This window comes from Phytophthora cinnamomi, assembly GCF_018691715.1.
Source record: "Phytophthora cinnamomi strain GKB4 chromosome Unknown Contig125, whole genome shotgun sequence".
Classification (NCBI taxonomy): domain Eukaryota; phylum Oomycota; class Peronosporomycetes; order Peronosporales; family Peronosporaceae; genus Phytophthora; species Phytophthora cinnamomi.
Window position 1 is genome coordinate 288621 of NW_027151058.1, and position 24950 is coordinate 313570.

Below are 24950 nucleotides of genomic sequence, written 5' to 3' on the forward strand. Positions count from 1 at the left end.
TACGACGAATGATCCCGTTAAGCTGGTCTCACTAGAGTCGAGCGCATCGGACCAGGAGTATAAGAAGCAGTATGGAGCATCTTCCGCTGAAGGTGATATTCGGCTGAAGGGGGTCTCTACGAAACTTCAAGAGCTCCGGTCGATGAGCGAGACACTCACTGCTTTGGTAATCGCCGCTCAACATGAGATGGTTTCTGGTGATTCAGCAGTAAAACGATTAGTCGGTTCGCGTGAAGCGATGCGATCTATGGCTCAACATCTGCAAGATGCATGGGACGACTACGATGCCGGTCTAAGTGCGCTAGGTGGAGAAGAAGACAAGCCGCAAGACACAAGCGGGGAAGATGTGGAGGAAGACGAAGAACCCGAGACCAAGCCAACTGCTGCAGCAGCGTCTTCCTTGTCTGTCCCGACTGCAGAAGACCTGAACTGTACTGTGGTTTTCACGGGTACAAGCACTGGTGACGAGGGCTTTGACTTGCAGGCACTGCTAAAGCAGCAAGAAGCTGACACTACTGCAGCAGCGTCCCCAACTCCTTATTTCGTGTGCGAGCTGCGCGATGTCCTGGCACACCGCCAAGCACACGCCCAGCCTGGACTAACAAAGCAGGTCGACCACGATCCCCCAGTATTGTCCTCGCCAGTGAACAAAGTGCCAGCTCCCCCTCCAGCAGATACCTTGTTTTCGCTGCCCCGAGCTCCACTGCGCGGGCGACCGCGTCGACAACCGCCCTCTTCACTGGATTCACCAAATGAAGATGTCCACGGAGGCCCTGCACCTAACGCGTTCAACGTGGAGCTGCAAGCGCTGCTTCAACGCGCCCAGCCAATTCGGCAGCAGGACGTCCTCGAGAGTCTGGGAGACAGCGACCACAATGGAGACGGCGAAGAGTAGACACCACCACTGCGTTTTCAGCATATGCACGATGAAGCCGCAGTTGCTGCATCGCAGAGAGCAGTCGAAAGTCGGCGCGGACGCTTCTGTGAAGAAGCCGCACACCCGTTACAAGCACTCGAGAACGAAGTTAGTCAGGCTGCGCTGACCCGCGACGTCCAGCTCCAGTCACGAGTACTGTTCAGCCGAGAGAGAGAGAGCCTGTCCCAGTGATCTCTCCTCGAACGCGCGAAATGGGAACACTCCCAAGCGGAAACGTTTCTTCACTGGTCTCTTGTGGTTTCGAATGGCGCTCGAGCTCCGTTACGACGTAGCTCTCGTGCTCAGTAGTCAAGCGTGCTTGATGATCCCAGCTCGACACATTTGCAACGTCCGGACTCCGATCGAAATCACTTCGACAGGCAGGTGAACGAGGCGCGCCTTCAACTTCTGCCCGCTCAAAGCACCAAACTCGCGTAAGGAAGATGTCACCTTCCGTGCCGCCGCAGCTGGGCACTACTCGCGACTCGGGTGTCGACTTTGTGCTCCTGGATTTGACCAACAGCATTGAGGAGGGTCATGCGCGGCGGAAAGACACAACGCCTGTTCTCCCGCTGCCGTCTGCGACTAAGCCCGACTACGTTGTCCGGCGGATCGAGTGCTGGAACAAGGGCTACGTGTCGGAAGAGCTGCTTGACGTGAGCACTTCGCTTCCCTCGGGCCCGCAAGCTGTATTCCGTCGAAAGCTGCTGCTTGTGTTGGCCTTGCAGCTCTTTGTAGTGTGGATCGCCGTTGGGCTTGGCACGTTCTACCCGCCCGTGCGCGATCGAGTGATTCCAGTCTTCATTGAGCACAATCCTGTATTGTTGGGTGCCGCTGCGCTGCTGACGCTCGTGCTACTCGGCGTTCTCTACTACCAGCGGAGAAGACGTTATGTCAACATGCTGATCCTGATGTGGTTTAGCGCGGCACAGGCCGCTACGTTCGTTGGTCTGGGCGTCACCTTCGACACGCACGTAGGCTTTTTCAACTGTGGGGCTACCTTCACATGGGTGCTATTGATGGTTGTCTTGGTAGGTGTCCGACTGAAAGAGCGACCAGGGGAAGGATGCCCGCTTTCGAATAGCTATCTCATGTCGCCCCTGGTTGCTGGGGCACTATCGTTTGCGGTGGTGATCTGCGCTTCATGTGCGCTCTTCATGATCTTCGGTACGCGTTTCGTGACAAACTCTGCGTTCGGGTACTCCCTGGTGTTCCAGTTCATTCTGCTGGGCTGGTTTGCATGGGACGCCACATGCATGTTCGAAGTGGTGGCGGTGGATGAGTACGCGTACGGGGTCATCTACATCTACACGGATATCGTGCTCAGCTTTCTGTTCTCTGTCGCCGCGGCGGGCGTCGCGGTCGGGTTCACGTCTCTGATGGTGCTCATGTTTGCGAGTGGAGGAGACGGCCCCGACCCGAGCTGCTGCTGCGAGTTCAGCTTCAGCTGCTGCGTTGTGTGTGAAGACGTCGACTTCTGTGACGGAAGAACACGATCAAGGTCGAGATCGAGACGAACAGGGGGAGTTAACGCGAGAAGAGATCAACGGATGGAGCGCGTGTGATCCGTTGAAGTGGCGCAAGCTGCAGTCTGCATTAGTATAGTCACGTTTTGAAATACAAGTATCGAGCTCGTAGTGCTGGTTCGGTTGTAAAGCGTCTTCCACAGTACACAGCCCCTACTTTCTCAGCACGAGAAGCCGTCGACGAAGAGGCTCAGGCACTCGTCGACCCATAGCACATCAGGTCCTTCCGTCTGCAGCAATGCTGTACCGGCACTGGTGATAGGTATGGGCTCGACCTTGTGCCATGCTGCTCCCACCACGAACGCTTCGGTCATCACCAGCTCCTCGAAGCTCGGTGAAGACTGCACAGCAGTCTCCGAAACGTTCTTCGGTCGTCTCGAATACGGCGTCCGCAGCCCCCGGCGTCGGCGCTCGAGCTTCTGGCGGTACTTCTGGGCGTGGGTCATGGCCTGGCGCGTGCTGCGCGTTCCGATGTAGGCGGCCACGAACTTCCAAGGCCCGTGCGGATACAGCTCCACGGCCTCAAGGAAGCGTGCATGCTCGCCGGCGGTCCACATCCCTTCTCCTTCTCGCCTGACACGAGGGCTGCCGTTGCGACGGGCTTTGGGTGCGGCTGCTGCAGCGGTGCAAGACATGTGCTAGTCAGCGTCAAGACGTTGCAGCCGGTGAGTTAACACGCGGGTCGGTGGTGCGCCGGACGAAGACGATTGCTGAATGAGCCGCTCGGATTTCGGAGCTTGGAGCTGTTGCCCAGCATGGTGTCGGGAAGGAAGCGCGCACAGAGAGCTCGATCGAAGGCGTATCAGAGCTGATGTTGAAAAATTCAGGGCCGCCGAGCCACGAACGCCGGTGCCGCTGCGCCACTGTCAGGCTCACATCGACTGCTCGATGGAAGCGGACGTGACCCCTTCGAATGCAGTGGCGCGCGCGAACAAGCATGGACTTAGTGGTGCCCTGCTTCCGTGGCGACGACTTCAACGAGCTTCCCTCGGCGTCATTTTGTGCTTGAAGTGCGCCACGCGCTCTGCTTGTATGAAATGAAACGAACATCTGCACGAAGCCCTACATCCTCCAAACATTCGCCGCGGACACTTCGGCATTACCGCGCTGTCGCTGGAGCGCACAGTACACGTTTCGCCAATATTGGTGTTCGTGCAGACCGACCCAGATGGCTGGGCACGTCACAAGGACGTCAAAACTTCAGAAGCTGCAGCGTGCGGCCCCGCATTGGGTGCCGCCGCCCGCCGCCGACGTTGAACACGCGCGCGAGCACGCCCGTGTTGCTCGCGCTGGCCAGTGCGCGCTGGACGGCAGCCGTGACAGCTCCGGCCACTTGACCTCAAGAGGCCAGGCAAATGTCCAAACGTCCAGCGGAGCGGTGCGACTTGCTTGATGGAGCATCCGGCGCGACTACCGATGCAGTCTCGACAATCCCTGCTGCGGACAGCAACGGCGCTGCTGCAGCGCAGAAAGCGAAGCAGGCAAGCAATCTTCCTCCGAGCGCCATCGATCGGCGCCTGCCAGATTCAGGAGAAGCGGACACGGCAAACGGTGCCGACGGCATCGGTCCTTGTCTTTTTGATCGGCAAATCCCGCGCACGTTCGGAACGTGCCGCGAGGCCTCCGCGCGCGTAAATCATGGCGCTTGTCAGGTGAGCAGCAAGGCGTCGCCACGGCTCGATGCCCGGGCTATCTGGCGGCGACGACCGCGGGCTCGGTTGGCTGTCGAGGGCTCGAGTCGAGCGCGACCCATGGACGCCAGGACGGCAAGCGCGTTGACAGGCAGGCGTATCTTTGGGGGCCTTGAAGTCGAATGCCCACCGCTCGCTGGCGATCTTCTCGCAGTGGTGAGACCGCGAGCTAGTCGCGCGTGGTGGATGGCAGGCAGACAGACAGCAAGGCGTTCGTTCAAAGGACGGCTCTTTACCATAATATATTACTGTGTTTTTAACAATTCTCTCGCTCGCGAGGCACACACCAACACGAATCGCCCGCGCGCAGGCTCTACGGCGGCGCGCGCGCTTTCCACCCTCCCCGCTCTAGTGCTCTCCCCCTTCCTTCCTTCCTCCCTTCGCTCAGCTCTGCGCGCCCGCCGGGTCTCATCAAATAAATACGCTTCGATATCGGGGGACGCCGGCGGGGCCCGCCTCCTGCGCTTAGGTCTCGCGGTGGAAGGTCTCGATCAAGAAGTCCATGCACTTGTCGAACTCGACGTCGCTCGGCTCGAAGGACGGGCCGTCCAGGTAGTACGGGTTGCCTTCCGTGGAGGAGAAGTCTATTGCCAGGGGCAGCTGCTTCTGGTACGTGTTGCCGGGGCCCATGGGCTCCATGGCGACGTTGGGCTGGGTGGCGCTGGGGCTCATGCCCATCTGCATCTGCATGTGTAGCTGCATCTGCATGTCCATCTGCACGGGCGAGGCGCCGCCGTCGCCCGGCTCGCCCAGCACGTCGAGCTCCTGCTCGGCGGCGATGGCGAGCGACGTGGCCAGGATCGAGTCGTTGAACTGCTCGTCGCTGCTCAGCAGCGCGTTGAAGCGCGAGGTCCGGTCCATGAGGAAGGGCAGGTTGTGCTTGGCGTTCATGCGCGCGTTGCGCAGCCGCCGCGCGATCTTCTGGCGGTACTTCTGCGCGTGGGTCATGGTCTGGCGCGCCGTGCGCGAGCCCACGTGGCTCGCGATGTCCTTCCAGGGCCCGGACGGGAACAGCTTGATGCCGTCCACGAAGAGGCGGTGCTCCTCGGGCGACCAGAGCCCGCGGCCGGCCTCGGGCGCCGGCTTGGCCTCGTCCATCATCTGCTGCTGCTGCTGCGTCCACTCGCTTGCGGCCGCCGCGCTCTCGACCATGTTGGTGAACGACATGCTGTCTTCCAACTCTTCTGCCTGGCACCCGCGACGCAGATCTTCAAGTGACACAGGATCGGCGTCTGCCCCAGCCAGCGGCGCCCGAGGGAGCGGCCTCTCCCGAGCGCGAGACGTGCCGATCACAGTCTCGCGGCGCCCGATGACGCGCCGGGCCAGAGGGCAAGCCTCCCGCCCGAGTTGCCGCCGCAAACAAACGGAGATAGCCCTCTCTCCAGCGCGAATTGCGCGCGCCTTCGCCCCGGATAAGACCGCCGCAGCGGCCCTGCACGCCCGCGCGCAGCCCCGAGATACCGCCGCCGTCGCCCCGATTTACGCCGCCGCGCACCCCGCTCTCGGCCAGGCCGAGCCCTGCTTTGTGCGCGCCGGCCCGGCCGCGTTCCATTTTCCCGGGCGAGTGTCCCATGCTTGGTTTCAGCGTAAATGCACAGAGAGTGGCTCGCTCGCGGCGCGCGCAGTACCGTGGACCCCCTCTTCACGGGCATCGGAGCCCGTCGCGGCGGCGACCACCGTCCTGCCGGTCTGCTTGCCAACCATGCACTGCAAGCCCTTCAACGCCATCGCCTTCGAAGCTGGACTGGCATTCTGCTCGAGTTGCTGCATTGTTGCTGCAGTTGCTGCTGGACCGGCCGAGTTCGGCGGGCCGCGGCCGCTACGCCTGGGCGGCGGCCGTCCCACGATAATCAAAATCGAACGGGCCGCGCCGTGCCACTCGATGGGGCCGCCAGCGCGCGCGCGTTAGCAATCGGGTTCGCCCTCAGCAGCAGCGGCAGCACCGCGAGCCTCGCCGCCATCGCTCCGCCCAACCAAGCCCGGCCAGCGCCACAGCGACGCCAACGGCAAGGCGAGCCCCGACAAGATACGCGAGAGCAGCGATACGCCGCGGCGTTCCAGCGCGGCGCTGGAACGCGGTGGGCAGAGCCTTGCCGCCGGCCGGTGTCCGACGCGGCGCGTCCGGCGTCCGACATGTGCGCCCGCTCTCTTTCGCGCGCAGGGCCAGATGGGTCCAGTATCATTTCAGTGCTCTCCTGGACGCACGAGGACCAGGCACGGGGCGCCCGCGCATCCCCCCTGTCGCCGACGAAGCGCTGCGGTTGAAGTTTATGCTTGTCATCGTTGCTCCTGGATCGCGCTGCTGGGCACCGGTCGACGGACGGGCAGCGCTCCGACGGAGATGCGGGCGCTGCTGCGCCTACCGCGGATGCAGCACCACTGCCGCCGCCCGAAGGTGTCCGCTGTCTGCACCGCGCCAGTCGCCCGCGCAATCATGCTCATGCCTGCACGTGCACGCGCGCCGATCGCTTCGGCTTTTAACGCTGCGTGCCCGCCGCACCCCCCGCTTCTGCTCCGAGCACCGAGCTAACATAGCAAGGACCACCAGAACCTGCTGCTGCTGCCGCCACCGCGCGAGGGTTTAGTCGAGCCTCTCCAGCCAGTGCTGCAGACTCTGCTGAGAGCTTGTGCTGCTCGCGCTGCAGCGGCGGCTCGTCCGCAGGAGTCCGGTGGAGTTGAAGTCAGTTGGTAATTGGAGCCATATCACTCGGGCACGCTGGCGAAATGAGCGCGCTAGGAGCTGCTGGCGGCTGTGGCCTCACACGGCCGTCGCCGCCACCGCAAAATCTTCCGGCGTGGACTTCATATCGCAATATCTCATCGGCCAGCGCAGGATATCCTGGATACAGGATGCTCGCGCTCGCGCCGCGGTGGCCGAGCGCTGCTTCCTCGCAGCGTGCACGCACGCTCGCTCTATCTCGCCTCTTCATCGGCGTGCACCTTGGCGGAGCACGTCGCAGACGCCGCTGTGTACATGTATCCGCGCGCGAGCAACCCGCCGTCGCTCGATCGCAGCCACGCTGGGTCAGCATTGCTGGCAGGAGGTCTCGCGTTGCCGCGTGCAAAGCACAATCAGCTCGTGCCTTCTTGCTGCGCTGGAAACGGCCGAGAAGTTTACCGACACTGCGCAGGCGCGGTCAAGGTGCCTGAGCGCGAGTCCCGTCAGCAGCAGCTAGCAGCAGATCCCCCAGCGCTTGCAGAGTCCGCATTGCGGACTTTGAAGCGCAAGCGAGCTCTTCTTGCACATCAGCGAGGCGAAGACGCGGCGGCGGCGGGCGCAGCGCCAGGCTCAGGCCGCTGTTGCCGACGTGGCCACCGAGGCGGTGGCATCGTCCGGTCGCGGCGAGGCGAGCGCTGCACCCGGGACTCGGGTCATCGCCGGAGACGTGTCTCCGGCTCAGGACGGCTCGGTGGTCCAGCAGAGGCGCGGCGAGGGCGTCGTGAAGAGGGCCTCGCGCTCGCTGCAAAATGTCGCGCTGCGGAGAGCACGGGCGAGGCTCGCTTGAGGCAGCGCGACTATCCTGGCGGCGGCCGACGACGGCGGCGCTCGTTACTCCTTTCCAAGTTGCCGCCGACTTTGCTTGCGCTTGCACCAGGGGACGTGAAGTCATAGCAGCGGCCACCTGTGATGCTGATGAGGTTCCTCTGAGGAGAAACCTCCCTCCTCCAGCGGCGGCGACGACCTCTGGGCGCCAGTCGGGGATCTTTTAGGACTCGTACAGCAGTAGCAGCAGGATGAGTTGTCGGTCCGACGCTCGACTCGGTTATACATGTATCCCCTCGCCACCTGCAGCAGCAGCAACAGCAGCAGCAGCGTGTACCCATCGCAGCTTCTGTTTCTGCTGCGACTGCTTCAGTGCAACTTGGATCTTGGCCGTTCTCGAACGGCGTGTTCTGACGAACGGTTTGAGTACCCCAGCAGCTGAACCACACCAAGCAGCGCACCCGGATCACCCACTGTCTTCACAGCACAGCGCATTCCACTCGACGACTGCGCGGAAAACAGCGACGATGAGGCTGCTGAACCGCCGTAACTGCGAGAATCAAAGGCAAGCCCGCTCGAAAACGCCGCGCGAGCCCAGCACGCCGTGGCCACTAAGCAGAGAAGCTCAGGGTCCGCGAATTCGTGTGGCAGGCACCGCGCCGCTGCCGCGCGCATGCAAGCCGTAGCAACGTGGCTTGCAGCCAGCGCGCCGATGGACGCCATGGAATCTTGGGCCATAAGCACGTGTTAACTAAATGCGACCTTCCAAACACGATATTTATTTGGACAGGGGTGTTGCGTTGGCAGATGCGAAGGAACGCATCGGCTACACGAGAAAAAAAATCTCAGCGAGATTGTCTGAGTGGCTACTAACCTTTGCCACTGGCCAGAGTCCTGCATTGCTTCCTCAAAGAGACTCAAGCAAGACAAGAACCTGTAAATACACTGTATTTTGAATCCAGAAAAGCTATGCGTGCATTGTCTTCATTACAAGGAGTACAGTTGTAGTGAAGTTAGTGTTCAACTTTGACAAGCTCTAATAATTACAAAGATACGGGAACGTGCACGCGAGATCCGAGCAAGCAACTGCGTTTGGGATCGAGGATACTGGAACGTCCTGGTGGTGTTTTACGTTTTGTATGTTGTGTTTTCGCCTGTTGATATTTTTCGGTGGAGCATTCCCACATCTCGGATCACTGGGATCGTGGATCTGCAAGTACGTAGTATTAATAACGTCGCTCCAGTTTGAGTTGACCAATAGAGGCGAAAGAATACGTCACTTTTCGGATCAGACTTGCAAAATTTCATGCAGATATCGAAGTAGGCCGGAATTCTATGCAGCTGAAGTGCGTCGAAATGATTTATAGTCTAAGTCGGTTTGTTTTGGAAACACAGAGCGATGCAACATCAGCTTCGGTTTCGTTGGTATCATAAATTTACATACTAGGATTTGAAAGAGACCACGGTTAACGCCACCCCCAGACTCGCTGTTACTATTATTTTAATTATTAAAATAATGCTGTCGCTTGTACACGGGGCAAGTCGAGGCAACTCAGTACGCTGTTTGCTACGCTCAGCAATAGATACTTCGAAGTAAGAAACAATTTGAAGAGTAATGAAAGTGGTGAAGTGAAACCTTCCCCTTTTATTATTGTTCAAATTGTTTGAAAATTGAGCCTGTAATTGGATTTTGGAAGAAAAAGAATGAAGGTCCGATTCTAGTTGTACATACACTTGCGGTCTTGTTAGTCCTGGGCGTGTGGTCTATCAGCGACTTCAGCGTGCACCAGGCGCCATTGCGTATCACAAGTCGTGAAAAATAAATGCCTGGCTTGAGTTGCTCATGTGAACCTGTCCATACGAAAACCAAGTGAAGCGGTAACCACGTGTTACCGCCAAAAAGAGGTCAGAAAGAGAACCATAAACGACCCTCACCTCCTTTTGCGACCAGAGAGAGAGACCTCCAAAACGCATGCGATAAACTCTCTATTGAGCCATAATCCTGTGATCTAGAGTATCATCACATGGTCACAATTGCTGTCATTTGAGGAGATATGCCTGACCCGATCGTTGGAAGCAACGCAGAGGTGATAAGTGTATCTATCGCATAAAATATACATTATTGCGACGCGCCTACCATTGGCCAATGCCGGGTGTTGTTGGGGCTGTGGAATAGCGTTTTGCGGATTGACCGTCTGCCGTCGCGGGTACTCATGGCACAAAAGGCAACTGAGACCCGTGAATGATACATGCGTCAAACTGCAACGCGCACGCCGCGGGCAACGCCACTTCTCATTTTGCCCAGTGCCGCACACTCAGCACAGCCATTCACTCAGTCCCGCCGCCATGACGATCACCAAGCGCGTGCAGAAGGAGCTGGTGCAGGCGGTGCCGCCCTCCGACTCGCAGCTGCTCAAGACGCTGCGCAAGAGCTCGCGCGCTTTGCGGGCGGCGCACAAGGCGCGCTCGACCGCCGAGAAGAACAAGGGCATTGCCGGTCTGGGGCTCAGGCCTGGACGCGCGAGGAGCACGAGCGCTTCCTCGTGGCGCTGGACGTGTTCCCGTCCGGGCCGTGGAAGGCCATCGCCGACTATGTGGGCACCAAGGACTCGCGCCAGACCATGACGCACGCGCAAAAGTACCGCCAGAAGCACGAGCGCCAGCAGCGCGGGCTGCGCAACAAGAACAAAGCCAAGAAGACCAAGAAACAGGCAGCAGCAACCTCTGTCGTAGCAGAGTCGCAGCCTGCAGCAGCGCGCGAGCAGGACGTGCCAGAACTAGACGTTGTCATGGCCGAGGTGACGGATTTTCCGTGTTCTCTGTGCCCCGCCCGCCCCGTGCTGGTGAAGCAGCAGTCTGACTCGCCGCGCTCTGCTGACGAAGGTGCAAATACAATTAACAGCGACCCGTTCGCGCCGGTGGTGGCGGACGACTCGCTCTTTTCGCTGGCACTAGACGCCGGCGCCGCCTGGCTTGGCGCTAAGACCGAGGGCGACATCATGGAGATCTTCGCGGACTACGACGAGCCTGTGAGCGATTCAGCGTGGCCGCAGATGTGGAGCACCAACTCGTTGGAGGAGATCGTGGCGTCCTGCTCGCAGTTCGACTTCCTTGGCGACTAAAAGCTGGGCTCGCTCACACACAAGTACCAATATCTGGACCCGAACGGCCGGCATGTTATCTATCGTTGCGTTCTGCACGAACTGCACATACTCCCATTAATTTAACACCACCATAAACAAGTAGGTAAATACACCCAGACACGTTGTGAGAATAGCTTCAATGCGCATCAAACTGATGTCGTAGTTGAACTTGTGTATACTCTGTGTACTCTCCACACAACCTGTACACAAACGCGAAACGGTGTGCCGCCAGTCAATAGCATTGAGTTGCGTTCCAGCTGCAGCCATGTCGACGCTGGAAGTTGACGCGCCCAAGCCCAAGGCCGCCAGGGCGAAGGCGCTCGCCGGCCTGTCGCGCGAGAAGATGGAGCAGTTCAAGGAGAAGGCGGAGCGCCGCGGCGTGGTGTACATCGCGCGCGTGCCACCCTTCATGAAGCCGGAGAAGCTGCGTTCGCTGCTGGCCAAGTACGGCGAGCTGAACCGCATCTACCTGGTGCCGGAGGACAAGGTGCTGCACAAGAAGCGCGTGAGCGCGGGTGGCAATCGGCGGCAGAAGTACACGGAGGGCTGGATCGAGTTCGAGGACAAGAAGGTGGCCAAGCGCGTGGCCAAGATGCTCAACACGACGCAGATCGGCGGCCGCAAGCGCGACTACTACCACGACGACATGTGGAACCTCAAGTACCTCAAGGGCTTCAAATGGGACCACCTGACCGAGAAGATCGCGTACGAGAGCCGCATCCGCGACCAGAAGCTGCGCATGGAGATCGCGCAGGCCAAGAAGGAGAACGAGGCGTACCTGGAGCGCGTGGACCAGTCCAAGCAGTTCGAGAAGATGGAGGCGCGCAAGGCCGACAAGAAGCAGGACGGGGTCGCAGCACACGACGCCATGCAGCAGGTGCGCCGCACCTTCCACCAGAAGGCGCCCGCCAGCAGCAAACAGAACCAGTCGCTGGGCGAGAACGGCTTACTTGAGAAGGTCTTCGACGCCAGCAGCAAGAGCAAGAAACGCCGCGTGGCCTAGAGCCCAGAGAAGAACACAATGCCGTAAAGATAATTGCACCCCTTTTTGATGATGATGACACATGCAATACGAGCTAGTTGCCGTCTACAGCTCGTCCTTGGTTTTGCCCTTATCGCTCGTCTTCGCCTTGGTGTTAGTGTTGGGTTTCTCGGTCGACTCAGCCGTGGATTCCGCAGCAGAATTCTCTTCACCTGCTGCGGGAACGGTGACAGTTTGCTCGCTGCCATCCTTGGCATCGACCAGGACCTCGAGCAGAACGTTATCGCCGTCCTTGAGGACCCACTGGTGGCCTGTGAACGAGTTGTACACGATGTTACCGCCGTTCGCTGCAAGGGTGGTCATGAGTGTGCCAGACCAATAGAGACCCACTTCACGGGACGTCGGGTTCGTGAAGGTCACCTTGCAGGCACTGTCGTCAACATCCAAGCCATGACGCCGCCTGTTCCAGACCCAGAGGTTGGCACCCCATTTCGTGCCCTCCAGCACGGGGCAACCACCGTGTAGCGACATCGGGTCCAGCTCGCCGTTCGGCTTCTGGCTATAGAACAGCACAGCGCCGCCCTTCGAGGGGTACGACGCCAGCTTAGTAGAGCACTTCCGCACCATATCCATCTCCCAGCTACCCGGCTCAAACAGCTCGGCTCCAGTGGCTTCGTAGTCCTGAGCAGCGTTCGACGGGTGGCCATACTCGGCCGGAAGGTCCTTCGGCATATCTGCCAGTGGAAACACCGTCTGGCCACCACGCGCAACGTCCGAAAGATAGAGGAAAACGGTCGCATAGCGATTGGAACCTCCCTTGTGCGGATCGAAGTTGAAGTCGTCGTCGAGAACCGGGCCCAACGGGAAATAGTCCTCGTGGGCGATGTACGCCTGCTTTTGCTGGTAACGCAGCAGCTGAAGGCCGTCGCACATGTCGTCTTGGTATTCTCCAAGCGACAACACGTCGAAGACGCGCTTGCGGATGTTCACTGCAGTCTCCGAGACCGTGTCGAAGGCGTTCTCACTCGTGCGGTGCTTGGACAACTGTTTCTTGTTCTTGTTGTCGTTGGGACCGACATACGACTGCTGCAGCTTGTTTGCCGGGTCATCGATCTCCAGCATGCGCTGGACCAACTTGTCCGCCTCCTCGCCGCTGAAGAAGTTGTGAAGGCGGAACGTGCGCGGGGACTCCGAGATGGACTCGATGATCACCGGCTCCTTGGTCGGACTGGCCTTGGACGTCACCGTCACGCGGTGGCCAAGCTCTACAAAGGGCCACATGAAGTGCAGCCCCGGCGCCACGAGGTACAGTCGGTCACCCGACAGGATGTCCGCGTAGGTCTGCAGCAGTTCTCCTTGTCCGTTGAACACGCGGTCCGCCACGGCGCCAGGTGTGGTGTATTCCTTCTCGTTCTCCCTCTCCTCGCCGTCTTCAGCTTCGACGGACTCGTGCAGCCCTCGACCGCGACGAACTGCGACAGATACGCCGCCAGCTCCCCCTCCGCAGTGCGAGCGGTAAGCAGCTCCGCGCTCAGCTCCATCTGCACGCCGCCGGTCGAGTAGCCGTTGCGGAAGACCGTGACGCTCTTGAGCGGCGCATCGCGATCCGCGCTCAGCGAGCGGTGCGCGTACGTGAGCTGCAGCGTCTCGCGCGCCGTCTGCAGCTCTTCCCAGAACGTGTAGCCTAGCGCCAGGGCCGATACCAGCAGCAGCAGCAAGCCGCCCACGCGCGTGCGCTTCCCCATCGTCGCAGCTCTTGGCAAATGGCGTCACAAATGCACGACAGCAAAATAAAACTGTCCACACGCAAGATCGATCGAATGAGTTTCACACGTCACAGATTTTCAAGCTGAGCCCTTCAGACTTTGAATTGTCCGGTATCTATTTGCTGCCAAGTGCCAAGAAACTTATGCAATTGCGGCCTCTACACTCGGAGGCGCCAGCGCTAGCTTCACTTGCCCCGCCTGGCGAACACTACAACTGACCACATTCAACAGCTAAGGGGCCCTAGTACAGGTGGCTCTTGACAAGCTTGCGGTACTTCTGGTAGGCCACGCCCACGCCGCCGGCGATCAGCACGAGCATAATGAAGAAGGGCAGGCGCCAGCTGGAGCGCGCCACCGTGAGCTCGCCCTCCACCTCCGTCGCGATCTTGTCGTTCACCTTGGAGCGCATCTCGGCGGCCTTTAGTCCAATAGATTTGTCCATCATAGTCGTCATGCGGTCCGTCAACGCTTGGATCTTGCGCTGGTTCTGACGCTCCTTCTCCTTGAGCTTGTTGATGGTGTTGTCCGTCTGCTCGCGCAGCATCTCGAACCAGTGCTCCGTCTCGACCTGGAAGTTGGTCACGTACTTCTCCAGGATCGTCACCTTGCACGACTGGTCGCACACGTCGCTCTCCATGAGCGACACGAAGTCCTTCGAGTAGTTGTGCGACCACGTCTCGGCGTCCACCGTGCCCAGGCCGGCGTCGTTGATCTGGTCGAACGACTGCACGCGCAGGATGTCGTGGTTGTCGGCCAGGGCGCCGGTGGACGCCGAGATGCCGAAGGTCGCGCGGCGGAGCCAGTCGCTCTGGAACGGCAGGTTGCCGCGGTAGCACTCGGTCCAGGTACCGGCGTTATTCGGGTCCACGTCCACCTCGAGCGCCGTGCCCTTAACCTTAACGCGGATGCGGGACGAGCTGTAGACGGGGTCGAAGTTGGCGCTGTTGGCGTGGTAGCGGAAGGCGGCGTCGCAGCCGATCTTGCTCTCGTCGTTTAGGTCGTCCAGGCGCTTGGTGCCGTCGTTCACCTGGATGGTCACGTCCTTGTGGCCACCGCGGTGCTCCACGTTGTGGAACGTGTCCAGGACGATGCCGAAGCCCACGTACTTGTCCGTGAAGCCGTGGTTGTCGCCGTTCTTCCACTGAGGCTCGTGCGTGAACCAGAGGCCGATGCCGTCGCCGAACCACTTCTTGCCCTGGCCGTGGATGCGGTAGGTGATGACCGTGGCCAGCTCGTCCCTGTCCATGCTGCCCTTGCTCCAGATGTGGCCGCGCTTGCTCTGGCGGTCGGGCGTCAAGCGGATGAAGTTCTTCTTGACCTCCGTGTTGCCGCCGTACAGCACGCCGTCCGCGATCTGGCGGCGGCCGTCCGAGTCCACCACCTCGTACGGCTGCTTGAAGGTCAGGCCCGGCAGCGGGCGGCCGACACGGCGGCCAGTGCCGCGGCGGACAGCAGCGTCACGAAGCGGTGGAGCATTCTCTCTTACTTCTCCGGCGGTAGAGCGGCGGAGTGCGGCGAGGAAGCGCTGGAAATGCCCGAGGAGGATGACACGTGGGGCAGGAAACCTGGCAGACCCAGTACAAATTGCTGGAGGGATCAGCCTACATGGGGTGGCCCACACAGCGATCTTTGGAAACTGTGACGTGTGCACGACTGAAACTGCACTGATTACCCAGATGTTGCAGGCAGGAGGCTATCCCCGAGGTATGACTGACGTGTCAAGTTGACACGGATGAATTGGGAAGCAGTAGACGACAGCGAATGTGCACTTTACTTGGTTAGGACACTATTAACGTTGGCTGCCGCGAGGTCGCTGCCCCAAGGCACCCAACCGACCTCACCGACGGACCTACAGCAAGTGCGACTTCATGAGCGACTGGTACTTGCGGTACACGTAGGCCGCACCCGCCGCCAGGCCGATGAACAACAGCGCGAATGGCGTCTTCCAGCCACCGCTGGCGATGTCCGGGTTCTCCTCCAGCTGCTTGGTGATCTTCTCGTTCACCTCCTCGCCCAGCACCCTCTTGGTGTTCTCCAACGATGAGTCGATGCCCTTCCGCACCTTGGCCTCGATCTCGCGCACGCGGCGCTCGTTCTCGCCCTCCTGCTTCTTGAGCTTGGCCACCGTGTTCTCCGTCTTCTCCTTCAGGTCGGAGAAGCGGTGCTCCGCGTCGATGCGGAAGTTCGACAGCTCCTTCTGCAACACGGCAATCAGGCAGTCCGTGCCGCAGTTGGGCGAGTCCATCCACTTTTTGTAGTCCTTGGACACCGAGTTCATGACCACCTCCGAGTCCACCATGCCGATCGTCGAGTCCGCGAACTCCGAGTACGCGTCGAAGCGGATGATGTCGTGGTTGTCGGCCAGCGCGCCCGTGGACGCCGTGATGCCGATCGTGGCCGTGCGCAGCCAATCGGCGCTGAACGGCAGCGTCAACTCGTGGCAGGCCACCCACAGGCCGGAGGCGTGGTCGTCCACCTCCACGACGAGGCGGGTCTTGTCGATCCTGACCTTGACACGCGAGATGCTGTGCACCGGGTCGAAGTTGGCGCTCTGCTCGTGGTAGCGCACGGCGGCGTTGCACCCGGCGCGCGTCTCGTCGTACATTTGGTCGTAGTTCTTGGTGCCGTCGTTCACGAAGATGCTGACGTCCTTGTGACCGCCCTTGTGCTCCGGGTTGTTGAAGGTGTCGATGACCACACCTACGCCCGTGTACTTGTCGGTGAAGCCGTGGTTCACGCCAGGCGTGAAGACCTTCTGGCCGGTGAACCACAGGCCGATGCCGTCGCCGAACCAGCGCTTGCCCTGGCCCGACACGCGGAACGTCAGGATGGCCGCCAGCTCGTCGCGGCCCACGGGGTTCTTCTGCCACAGGTGTCCGCGCTTGCTCTGGCGGTCGGTGGTCAGGCGGATGAAGTGCTTCTTGACGTCCGCGTTGCCGCCGTGCGACCACGTGGTGTTGACCATTCGGCGGCCCTCGGCGTCCACGAGCTCGAAGGGCGGCTTGAACGACATGTCCTCGATCTTCTCGGCGGCCGCGTGGCGGGCCAGCAGCGCCACGCACGCGCACAGCAGCAGCAACACCAGGCCGCAGACCTTCATGGCGGGCGGATAGGAACCGGGGAGAGCAGGCTTTTGCGATTGACGCCACGTAGCGACTGCTGCATTTCAGGGCCTGGTCTCCCGTCAGAAATGATGCAACGGATATGGCAGGGTTGTGTGAAAAACGCAAAAAAGTGTGCGTCACACCACCGAGTGACTCACGATTACCGCACAACGCTGGACTGGCACCAGCAAAGTCCATGGAGCCTTTGTCGTCGCCTCCTGACTGCCGCTTGCTGCTGCGCATGGGCTGCCGCCCTATGCTGCTGCTATCTGTTCTGCGGCACAGCGACCTCACTACCGGTACAGCGTGCGGCACGCTCGGCCCTGGCCCCGGGATGTGTTGCCAGGGTAACTTGCCAATCAAGGCGCCCAGGATATCTTCGAGATTGTGAATCCTACGGGCAACACGCAGGTCGGCACTCTCGGTGAGCGCTGACTGCAAACGTGGATAGCCCGACGATGGCGGCGTCGATGGTGTCATCACACACGCAGAGTATGTGTACTGTACAGTATGCTGCGCCAACGTGTAGTTGTCCACCAACCATCCCGCGTGCTTCAAGCGTCACTTCATTCCGGCGAATGCGTTGAGACCGCCCGCTAGCCGGACCACGCAGCGTGGCCTGCCGCCCATGGTCCGCTGTCTCCGTTCCAAAGGCGTCGGCGACCTGATTTTGACGCTGTCCGAACGCACTGGCGCTGCCTTTCTCCCGTTGCATCTCTACATCGTGCATATAATACATGCTGCACAAGCTTCGTGCTCATGCACATGCTGGATAATGGCAAAGCAACTCGGAAGCAACGAGCAGCAGCAGCTCCCAGCGTTGCCTATCATGGCGAGCCGCCGGCCGGTCCGCCGTCGTGTCCGGCGCCAGCATCATAGGGAAAAGCGGACGCTCTATGCTCGTCCGCGCGAAAAACCTCGCGCCCGAGGTTTTCCCAGCTTCTCCCGCGGCGGCGGGACTCATTGCGCAGCAAGCAGCGGAAGGCGAGCGGCGCGGAGAAGAACGCGAAGGAGCTCTCTCGCGCGGCCCGAGCAGCAGGCAGCCAACCAGCCAGCCAGCAGCAGCACAACCAGCAGCAGCGCGCGTACGTACCCGCCGCTGCGAGCGCGACCTCCGCGCGACACCCGAGGCTCACACACCGCGCGCTTTGGTGGCCTGTAGCAGGAGAGAGACGAGCGCATGGAGTACGAGGTGACGTGGGGCGACGGCCCGCTGGGCCTGACGCTGCGCCCCGACCTGGGAGAGGACATGCCGCCCGTGGTGGGCCGCATCACGCGCCAGGACTCGGCCGCGGCGCTGGCCAAGGTGGCCGTGGGCCACATGCTCGTGAGCATCAACGGCATGGACACGGCCCGCCAGGGCTACGACCACGTGGTGCAGACGCTGCAGACCATCCCGCGCCCGGCCGCGCTGCGCTTCCGCGTGCCGCGCGCCTTCAGCGGCACGCCCGGCAGCGCCGCCTACCGCGACCCGTCGCGCAGCTCTCGCGCCGCAGCCGCGGCTCCACGGGCACGGCGTGGTCCGAGTCGGGCAAGTCCCCGTCCAGCGCCAGCGCCAGCTCCACGGCGCGCAGACGCGAGCAGTACACGGTGGTGTGGACGGAGGGCCCGCTGGGCATGATCCTGCGCCCCGACGACGACGACTGCCACGTGCCGTGCATCCGCAAGATCACCGGCAAGGGCGCCGGCACGGGCATGGAGAGGGCCACGGTGGGGGACATTCTCGTGGCCGTCAACGGCCAGGAGACCAAGTCGCTGGGCTTCCGCAGCACCATCTCGCTGCTCAAGACCATCCGCAAGCCGGCGGTGCTCAAGTTCAAGCGCATGGGGCGCCGCCTCTCGCGCAAGCGCTCCTCGCAGGAGTCTCCCGGCGGCAGTCGCAGCGTGAGCGGCATCCCCAGCGACATTGGATCGTATGACATCGTGTGGCGCGAGGGAGACCTGGGTCTCAAGTTGAAACCAGGGTACCGCGACGTCCCCGTGCTGAGTAAGCTTACAGGAAAGGGCAACGCCAGTGGACTGCAGAACGCGCAGGTAGGTGATGAACTTGTGTCGGTGAATGGCACATTGGTGGACGGCGAGGCGTATCAGGACACGCTGCGCATGTTGAAGCATTCGCCGAAGCCAGCGGTACTGCGCTTCCGCCCAGGCAAGAGCCGCCGCGAGTCGATGATGTCGGTGGCGTCCGTGACGTCGGTGCGCTCCAACCCTGGCACGCAGCGTGAAGTCAGGAAGGTGTCGAGTCGTCAGCACGTACCTTTGTATGACAACAGCGCTCCTCCCACGGAGCCGGTGGGACCGCCGCCGCCGCCAGTCAGAACCGAACGAGTTAGTCGATCTGATCGTGAACGCTCTGACCGTGATCGTGAACGCGCTGATCGTGAGCGGCAAAAGCGGAAAAAGCGTATTCCACTGGATGTTGCACGCGAGTTGGTGGCAGCGTCGCAGGGATCGGACTTGGACCACGCAATTTTTGCGGGTATTCCTATTACCGCTATCGAAGAAGGTTCAAAGGAGGCGCACCTGTTGCGAGTTCAGGCAAAGCTGTGCATTTCGAACCAGGCGAAGACGGAGCGCACCACACCAGCGAAGGAGGCGCTATCACGTGCGGAACAGGAGGCTAAGGTACTCCAAGAGGCACTGGAGAAGGTGAAGAGCCAAGCGAAGAAGTATGAAGAGATTCTCGAGGCACAATCACGTGAGCGCGTGCTGGCGTTGGCTGTGCGGCACAAGCCTGAAGAGGTGGTAAAGCGTCAGAACAACGTGATCCACGAGTTGGCTGGTGTTATTTCAGGGTTTAAGCGCGATTCTTACACCGAAGTGGATATCGTGCCACCCGTGATGGAGGACAACGATCATGTGCAGAAAATTATGGACGATTTGCAAAACGTGATGAGTATCCCTGTAGTCGTCCCCACCGCCAAGTTCTGTGCTGAGTGTGGTGCTACGGAGAACGAGTCGAAGCTGGACATGGATGATGATGGAGAGTATTATTGCAAGGACTGCTGGGACAAGTTCCTCAACCTCTCTGGGTCCACCCCGGGTGAGGACAATGCTGCCTCCGCACCAGTCAAGGCTGCAGATCCGCCAGCACCCGTGGAGGCCACCCCGCCCGCCCCACTCCAGTGCAGGTGGAGGAGGAAGAGGCTGTGCAAGATGCACTGTCAAAGCCTGTGAGTCGCATGACCATTGAGGACCGTGAGGCTGAGGAGCAGAAGGCCCGTATTGAAGCTGAGCGCAAGCTGATGGAGATTAAGGAGCTTCGTCGCTCAGGCTCAATGATGCCTGAGCGGCCGTTACACAAGAATAACGCAGAGCGCTCAAGGCGCGAGCGCCGGGGCTTGGAGGAACTTGCGCAGGCGTTGCTCGAAGAAGAAGAGCGCGCTCGCGCGGAGGGTAACCTTGGTCTGGCCAAGAAACTTAGCGCCCAGCGCGCGCGTACTATGGCTGAGGCATCGAGCGAGAACGCACACCCTGGCATGACTCCGTTCTCGTCCATGGGCAACTTGCTGTCTAACCACGACTCTGAGATTAGAAACGGACATGGCAGCTCTACAAAATCGAAGTCGGCGTCCCCGATTACTGATACGCCGCTGGCATTGAGCCGCTCCATCAGCGCGGACTCGTGCTTGCCTCCTCCTGTGCCGGTTTCGGTATCGCCTGTCACTTCGCCAGAGCCAGCACCGTCCCCCGTTGCTAAGCACCACCATGAAATGGCAGCGGCAGTGGCGGTCGGAGCGGCGGCAACTGCTGCAGCTGTTGCCATGGCTCCAGCCTCGCCGACGGCGAGGACCGAGGCTACAGCGTCTTCGTCTGGTGGCAACGACTACGCTGATGTGAATTCGGATGAGGAGGCTGAAGACCAGATGCACATGAGTGACGAGGAGGACGTGCTGCGTGAAGTGGAGGAGAAGAACTTCGCTCTGGCGCGGCAGCTGGACGAGGCTCACAGCGTTATCGAGCGTGCGCGTATGTCTATTAGCATGATCGGGGACGACGACGACGACGACGCCAACGATGACGACGGCCTGAGCGAGGAGCAGATTAGTTTATTTAAGAAACTAACGAGTCAGGCGGAGGAGCGCATGTCCATGGTGGACCGCCTGCACCCGCAGGACGACTCGGACTCGGATTCGGACTCAGACTCGGAAGAGGAGGAAGAGGAGGAAGACGAAGGCGTGTGGATCTAATCCCTTCAAGTAGTAGCAGCAGCGGCGGCGTGCGACGGTGGCCTTTATCCCCGCGGACTCGTGCGCTGGCAAACGGGAGGACGGACCAGGGGAGCGCGCAAGGGCCTGTACAAACCCGCGAGCGAGCAGCCGCGCCCTCGCCTTAGATTCGGCAGCTCCGCGTTGCGCTGCGTTGCTGCCGGCGGCTGCAGGGGTCCTCGTCGCCGCCGTCCGCCCGTAGTGGTGTTAATGCCTAGTATGTGAGTAGCTTTAGCTTTCCCCTCCCCCGCGTACCGTCGCGTCATAAGACAAGAAGATAAGCATTTCATATTCGCCAGGCAGCAGCAGCAGCAGCAACGTCAATGACGTCCGTCCTGCAACACGTTGAAGCGAAGTGAGTGTACGTCACCCAAATATCCCCCTCCCATTGGTCAAAACTCTGCTTTCCAGCTCACTTGACGTTTGTATGCTGCTCTCTGCCCACCCCCTCTTGCAGGTCTAAAGCGCATTCCATCGCCATGGCTGACGGAGCCGCTGCCCCCGCCGCCGACGGCGCCGCTGCGCCCGCGCAGGATAGCTTCATGGACCGCCTGTGGCCCATGCTGCGCATGCTGTGCATCTACTACGCCATCACGTCGGTGGTCAACACGTTCGCGCCGCAGCCTCAGCACCCGCAGTCGCAGCCGTCCGCCGTGGCGCAGAGTGCGGAATCCCCAATAGTGGCCCCCGGCGCAGCTGCAGCAGCAGTTGCTGCGCAACTCGTTCCAGCCCGGGGACCCCGTGAGCCTCAGAGTGTATGTCACCCCGGACGCGCACTTCTCCTTCGCCGACGCCGCCGACGGCGACGCCGTGGCCCGCGAGCAGGAGGCGCTGCGCTGGCTCGAGGAGGACGCGCTCGCCTACGACGCCGCGCCCAACCCGGCGCGAGAGGACGGCGTGTGGCTGCGCCGGATGAACGTGACGGTGGACGAGCACCTGCTGGCCAACGGCTCGCTCTACGCGCATGTGTTCCTGACCAGGGACGGCCACTCGCCCAACCCGGCGGACGCGTCGTTCGACGCCATGAGCTCCGTTCACCGCTCGGTGGCGCTCACGGCCTTCCGCCCGCCGCCCAAGATCGTCAAGAAGCGCAACCTGCTCGCGGCTGCGGAGGAGGAGAAGGAGCAGCAGCAGGAAGAAGAAGAGGAGGAGAAGGAGGAGGAGGAAGCCGCCGCCAACGCCGACGTGTACATCTCCATGTGGAAGCCCGCGTTCTACATCAACCCGGTGGTGGACCACACGACGTACTCGGCGCGCCAGCCGCCGCCGCCCTTCGTGTCCACGGAGATGGAGGTGGACAGAGAGGCGGGTCTGTACTCGCCTGTGCTGTTCCTGAACGAGTTCTGGCTGCTGGAGGAGCACCTGATTCCCGTGAACGACACACTCACGGCGCTGCCGTTGGAGATCTCCTTCTACCCGCTGCCCATGTACAAGTACGCGCTGTACACGCAGATGGAGCAGAACTTCCGCAACCAGGAGGCCACGGGCGCGTCCTCGAGGCGCGACACGGACAACATGAAGAGCATGTTCATCGAGACCAACCCGTACCTGCTGGCGGTCACGATGGTGGTATCACTGCTGCACTCGCTGTTCGACTTCCTGGCGTTCAAGAACGACGTGAGCTTCTGGAAGAACCAGAAGTCGCTCGTGGGCCTGTCGCTGCGGACCATCGTGCTCAACACGTTCTTCCAGCTCGTGATCTTCTTGTACCTGATGGACAACGACACGTCGTGGCTCATTCTGGTGCAGTCGGGCATTGCGCTGATCATTGACGTGTGGAAGATCAAGAAGGCGGTCGTGTTCTCGCGCGACGCCGACAACAAGCTCGTCGTGTCGGGCGTGGAGAGCTACGAGGAGTCACCGACTGCCGAGCACGACCGTGTCGCGGTGGCTCACCTGTCGTACGTGCTGTACCCGCTGATTGTCGGCCAGGCTGCGTATACCCTCGCATACGGCGTGCACAAGGGCTGGTACTCGTGGGTGATTTCAAGTCTTACGAGCTTTGTGTACGCGTTCGGGTTCATCATGATGACGCCTCAGCTGTACATCAACTACAAGCTCAAGTCGGTGGCGCACCTGCCATGGCGTGCTATGGTGTACAAGTCCCTGAACACATTCATCGACGATCTGTTTGCCTTCGTCATCAAGATGCCGTGGATGCACCGATTGAGCTGCTTCCGCGACGACCTCATCTTCTTCATCTACCTCTACCAGCGCTGGAAGTACCCGGTGGATGCCAAGCGTACGAACGAGTTTGGTCAGGGCCCCATCGAGGATGAGGATGCAACGAATGCTATTGAAGGCGCTGCGACACCTGCTGCCAACGAGCCCGAGCTGGCTGCTGATGCGAGTGCTGAGGTCATTGCTGCTGCTGTGGACGACACGGAGGACATTCCGCCGCCACCGTCCACCCCGCCATCGACAGAGTACCTCATGTCCAAGCGCGCCAACACGCTCGAGGACGACATCGTGAAGAAGGAGCCGGAGCTGGTGGAGTAGGTGCATCGTATCCTGTAGCATTGAAGATAGATAGATCAAGAAGCGGCAATCCAGAACCCAGCCCTGCTGCAGATGACATCGTTGTGCTTGCGGTTGTTGCTGTTTTTGTTTTGTTTGTTTGTTTGTTCCAGAGTATCTTGCTGGCAACGCTCAGGGTGAAAGGTCGGGCGTTCAAGAGGACGTCACACGGCAAGAGACACCTGGAGAGCACGGCACCCAAGATGCTGGACCTGTCGTCGGGGCTCGGCATGGGCGGCAAGGAACCGGCACTGGACGATGACGCAGACATCGACATCTCGCGGTTGTCCGCGGTGGACCGTGAGGCCATCATGGCCCGCGTCACGCCCGATGATAGCGCTCCTCCCGATGCGTTCGCTCTTGCGCAGAACGAGATCCGCCGGGAGGTACGTGTTGCGATTGAATGCCTTGAACAGCGTTTGCGTGCTGATGATACAGCTTTTGTGTAGATGATTGACCGCGGCATCCAGCCCAAGGGATTCTACAACGATGATGCGGCTCGCCTGCAAGAAGAGTTCAATCGTGAGCACACGTCGGAGAAGGAGTCGCGCATGCAGCAGAAAATTCAATTCGCTGCTAAGAGCTATCTACGCGAGACTGTGCATCGACGGAGACAAGAGCGCGAGAAGGAAGTACGAGAAGAAGTCGAGGAGATCGCCAAGAACCCGCAGTTAGAGGTGTGGCTTGGGCTTGCCAAAGCTGATGAGACCCCGAAGCACGCGGACCTTCGCGTGAATAGTATTGGAGCTCGAGCACTTTGCAAAACGCTGGCATTCACGCATTCGCTGCGGTCGCTGAATCTGAGTCGAAATGCACTCGATGATGCAACGGGGAAATGGTTGGCCTTGCTTCTGAAGCGCAACACGTCACTTCGACGTCTTGAACTCGAGAGTAATTGTCTGGGGCCACTGGCTGCCAAGGATCTGGCTGAAGCTCTGAGCACGAACGAAAGCCTCGAGTACCTGAACTTGGAGAGCAATCCTTTAACAGATGAAGAGAAGAACTTTTCCGGGGTGACGGCATTGGGCAACATGCTTGCGAAGAACAAGACGCTGCGCACGTTGAACCTTTGGCGAACAAGGCTGGGAGGCGAAGGCGGTAAGCAGTTGGCGCTTGGTCTTGCTGGCAACACCACGCTGGTGTGTTTGGACGTGGGGAACAACCGTATCGCCACATTAGACGCCGTTTCCCTCGATGTTCAGCTCAAGAAGAACCGGGTGGTGTTCGAGCAGCAGCAACTACAGCAGCTCAAGTTCCGCGAGGCGCAATGGAAAGCTGCAGATAAAGAGCGCGAACGGCAGGACAAGCTGGCAAAACGACAGGAAGATGTACGCTGGTGCAAGCTGCTGGTGGTACTTCGTGATCGCAGTACTGATCGTTGTCTGTGGCTATGAACAGGAGGAATGGATGGAAAAGCGAAAGCTAGAGCGCGAGCAAGACCGCGCAATGCTCGAAGAAGAGCGACAGCGAGTCCTCAAGATGGAAGAAGATCGACTACGGCAAATTGCGGCTCGTAAAGCCGCCGAGTTTGCAGCCAAGGCCGAGATGGAGAAGAAGAAAAAGAAGAAGAAGGGTGGAGGCAAGAAGAAGAAGAAATAGCTGCCTGCTATACG

General features: G+C 60.4%; 10 protein-coding genes across 11 annotated transcripts; 5 read left to right on the top strand and 5 right to left on the bottom strand.

Moving 5' to 3' along the window:
- Positions 1 to 1359: 1359 nt before the first annotated feature.
- On the top strand, positions 1360 to 2481 carry IUM83_18090 (the record flags this gene model as incomplete). 2 transcript variants are annotated; one of them, XM_067943071.1, is made up of 2 exons in its annotated part: positions 1360 to 1890; positions 1952 to 1963. In XM_067943071.1, 2 exons carry the CDS (start codon positions 1360 to 1362, stop codon positions 1961 to 1963), a joined length of 543 nt encoding a protein of 180 aa, XP_067780803.1. The 2 variants fall into 2 exon arrangements, with proteins under 2 accessions (XP_067780803.1, XP_067780804.1); XM_067943072.1 differs by having other exon boundaries at positions 1360 to 2481.
- Positions 2482 to 2603: 122 nt separating this feature from the next.
- Positions 2604 to 2999, bottom strand: IUM83_18091 (Myb protein I; the record flags this gene model as incomplete). Its single annotated transcript, XM_067943073.1, has 1 exon — positions 2604 to 2999. One exon carries the CDS (start codon positions 2997 to 2999, stop codon positions 2604 to 2606), a length of 396 nt encoding a protein of 131 aa, XP_067780805.1.
- Positions 3000 to 4598: 1599 nt separating this feature from the next.
- Positions 4599 to 5300, bottom strand: IUM83_18092 (Myb-like protein; the record flags this gene model as incomplete). The annotated part of the gene is made up of 1 exon (XM_067943074.1): positions 4599 to 5300. The coding sequence occupies one exon, from the start codon at positions 5298 to 5300 to the stop codon at positions 4599 to 4601; it is 702 nt and encodes a 233-aa protein (XP_067780771.1).
- A 4663-nt stretch (positions 5301 to 9963) lies between these two features.
- Positions 9964 to 10739, top strand: IUM83_18093 (Myb-like DNA-binding protein; the record flags this gene model as incomplete). The annotated part of the gene is made up of 2 exons (XM_067943075.1): positions 9964 to 10005; positions 10128 to 10739. The coding sequence occupies 2 exons, from the start codon at positions 9964 to 9966 to the stop codon at positions 10737 to 10739; spliced, it is 654 nt and encodes a 217-aa protein (XP_067780806.1).
- A 286-nt stretch (positions 10740 to 11025) lies between these two features.
- On the top strand, positions 11026 to 11763 carry IUM83_18094 (pre-rRNA-processing protein ESF2; the record flags this gene model as incomplete). Its single annotated transcript, XM_067943076.1, has 1 exon — positions 11026 to 11763. The coding sequence occupies one exon, from the start codon at positions 11026 to 11028 to the stop codon at positions 11761 to 11763; it is 738 nt and encodes a 245-aa protein (XP_067780807.1).
- Positions 11764 to 11847: 84 nt separating this feature from the next.
- Positions 11848 to 13487, bottom strand: IUM83_18095 (RxLR-like protein; the record flags this gene model as incomplete). The annotated part of the gene is made up of 2 exons (XM_067943077.1): positions 11848 to 13097; positions 13190 to 13487. The coding sequence occupies 2 exons, from the start codon at positions 13485 to 13487 to the stop codon at positions 11848 to 11850; spliced, it is 1548 nt and encodes a 515-aa protein (XP_067780808.1).
- A 262-nt stretch (positions 13488 to 13749) lies between these two features.
- Positions 13750 to 15108, bottom strand: IUM83_18096 (putative lectin; the record flags this gene model as incomplete). The annotated part of the gene is made up of 1 exon (XM_067943078.1): positions 13750 to 15108. The coding sequence occupies one exon, from the start codon at positions 15106 to 15108 to the stop codon at positions 13750 to 13752; it is 1359 nt and encodes a 452-aa protein (XP_067780809.1).
- A 249-nt stretch (positions 15109 to 15357) lies between these two features.
- Positions 15358 to 16608, bottom strand: IUM83_18097 (putative lectin; the record flags this gene model as incomplete). Its single annotated transcript, XM_067943079.1, has 1 exon — positions 15358 to 16608. One exon carries the CDS (start codon positions 16606 to 16608, stop codon positions 15358 to 15360), a length of 1251 nt encoding a protein of 416 aa, XP_067780810.1.
- A 900-nt stretch (positions 16609 to 17508) lies between these two features.
- Positions 17509 to 20802, top strand: IUM83_18098 (Transmembrane protein; the record flags this gene model as incomplete). The annotated part of the gene is made up of 4 exons (XM_067943080.1): positions 17509 to 17697; positions 17775 to 18035; positions 18095 to 19655; positions 19739 to 20802. 4 exons carry the CDS (start codon positions 17509 to 17511, stop codon positions 20800 to 20802), a joined length of 3075 nt encoding a protein of 1024 aa, XP_067780811.1.
- Positions 20803 to 21299: 497 nt separating this feature from the next.
- Positions 21300 to 24936, top strand: IUM83_18099 (Cleft lip and palate transmembrane protein 1; the record flags this gene model as incomplete). The annotated part of the gene is made up of 5 exons (XM_067943081.1): positions 21300 to 21473; positions 21550 to 23310; positions 23451 to 23723; positions 23787 to 24665; positions 24736 to 24936. 5 exons carry the CDS (start codon positions 21300 to 21302, stop codon positions 24934 to 24936), a joined length of 3288 nt encoding a protein of 1095 aa, XP_067780812.1.
- Between the last annotated feature and the right edge of the window lie 14 nt (positions 24937 to 24950).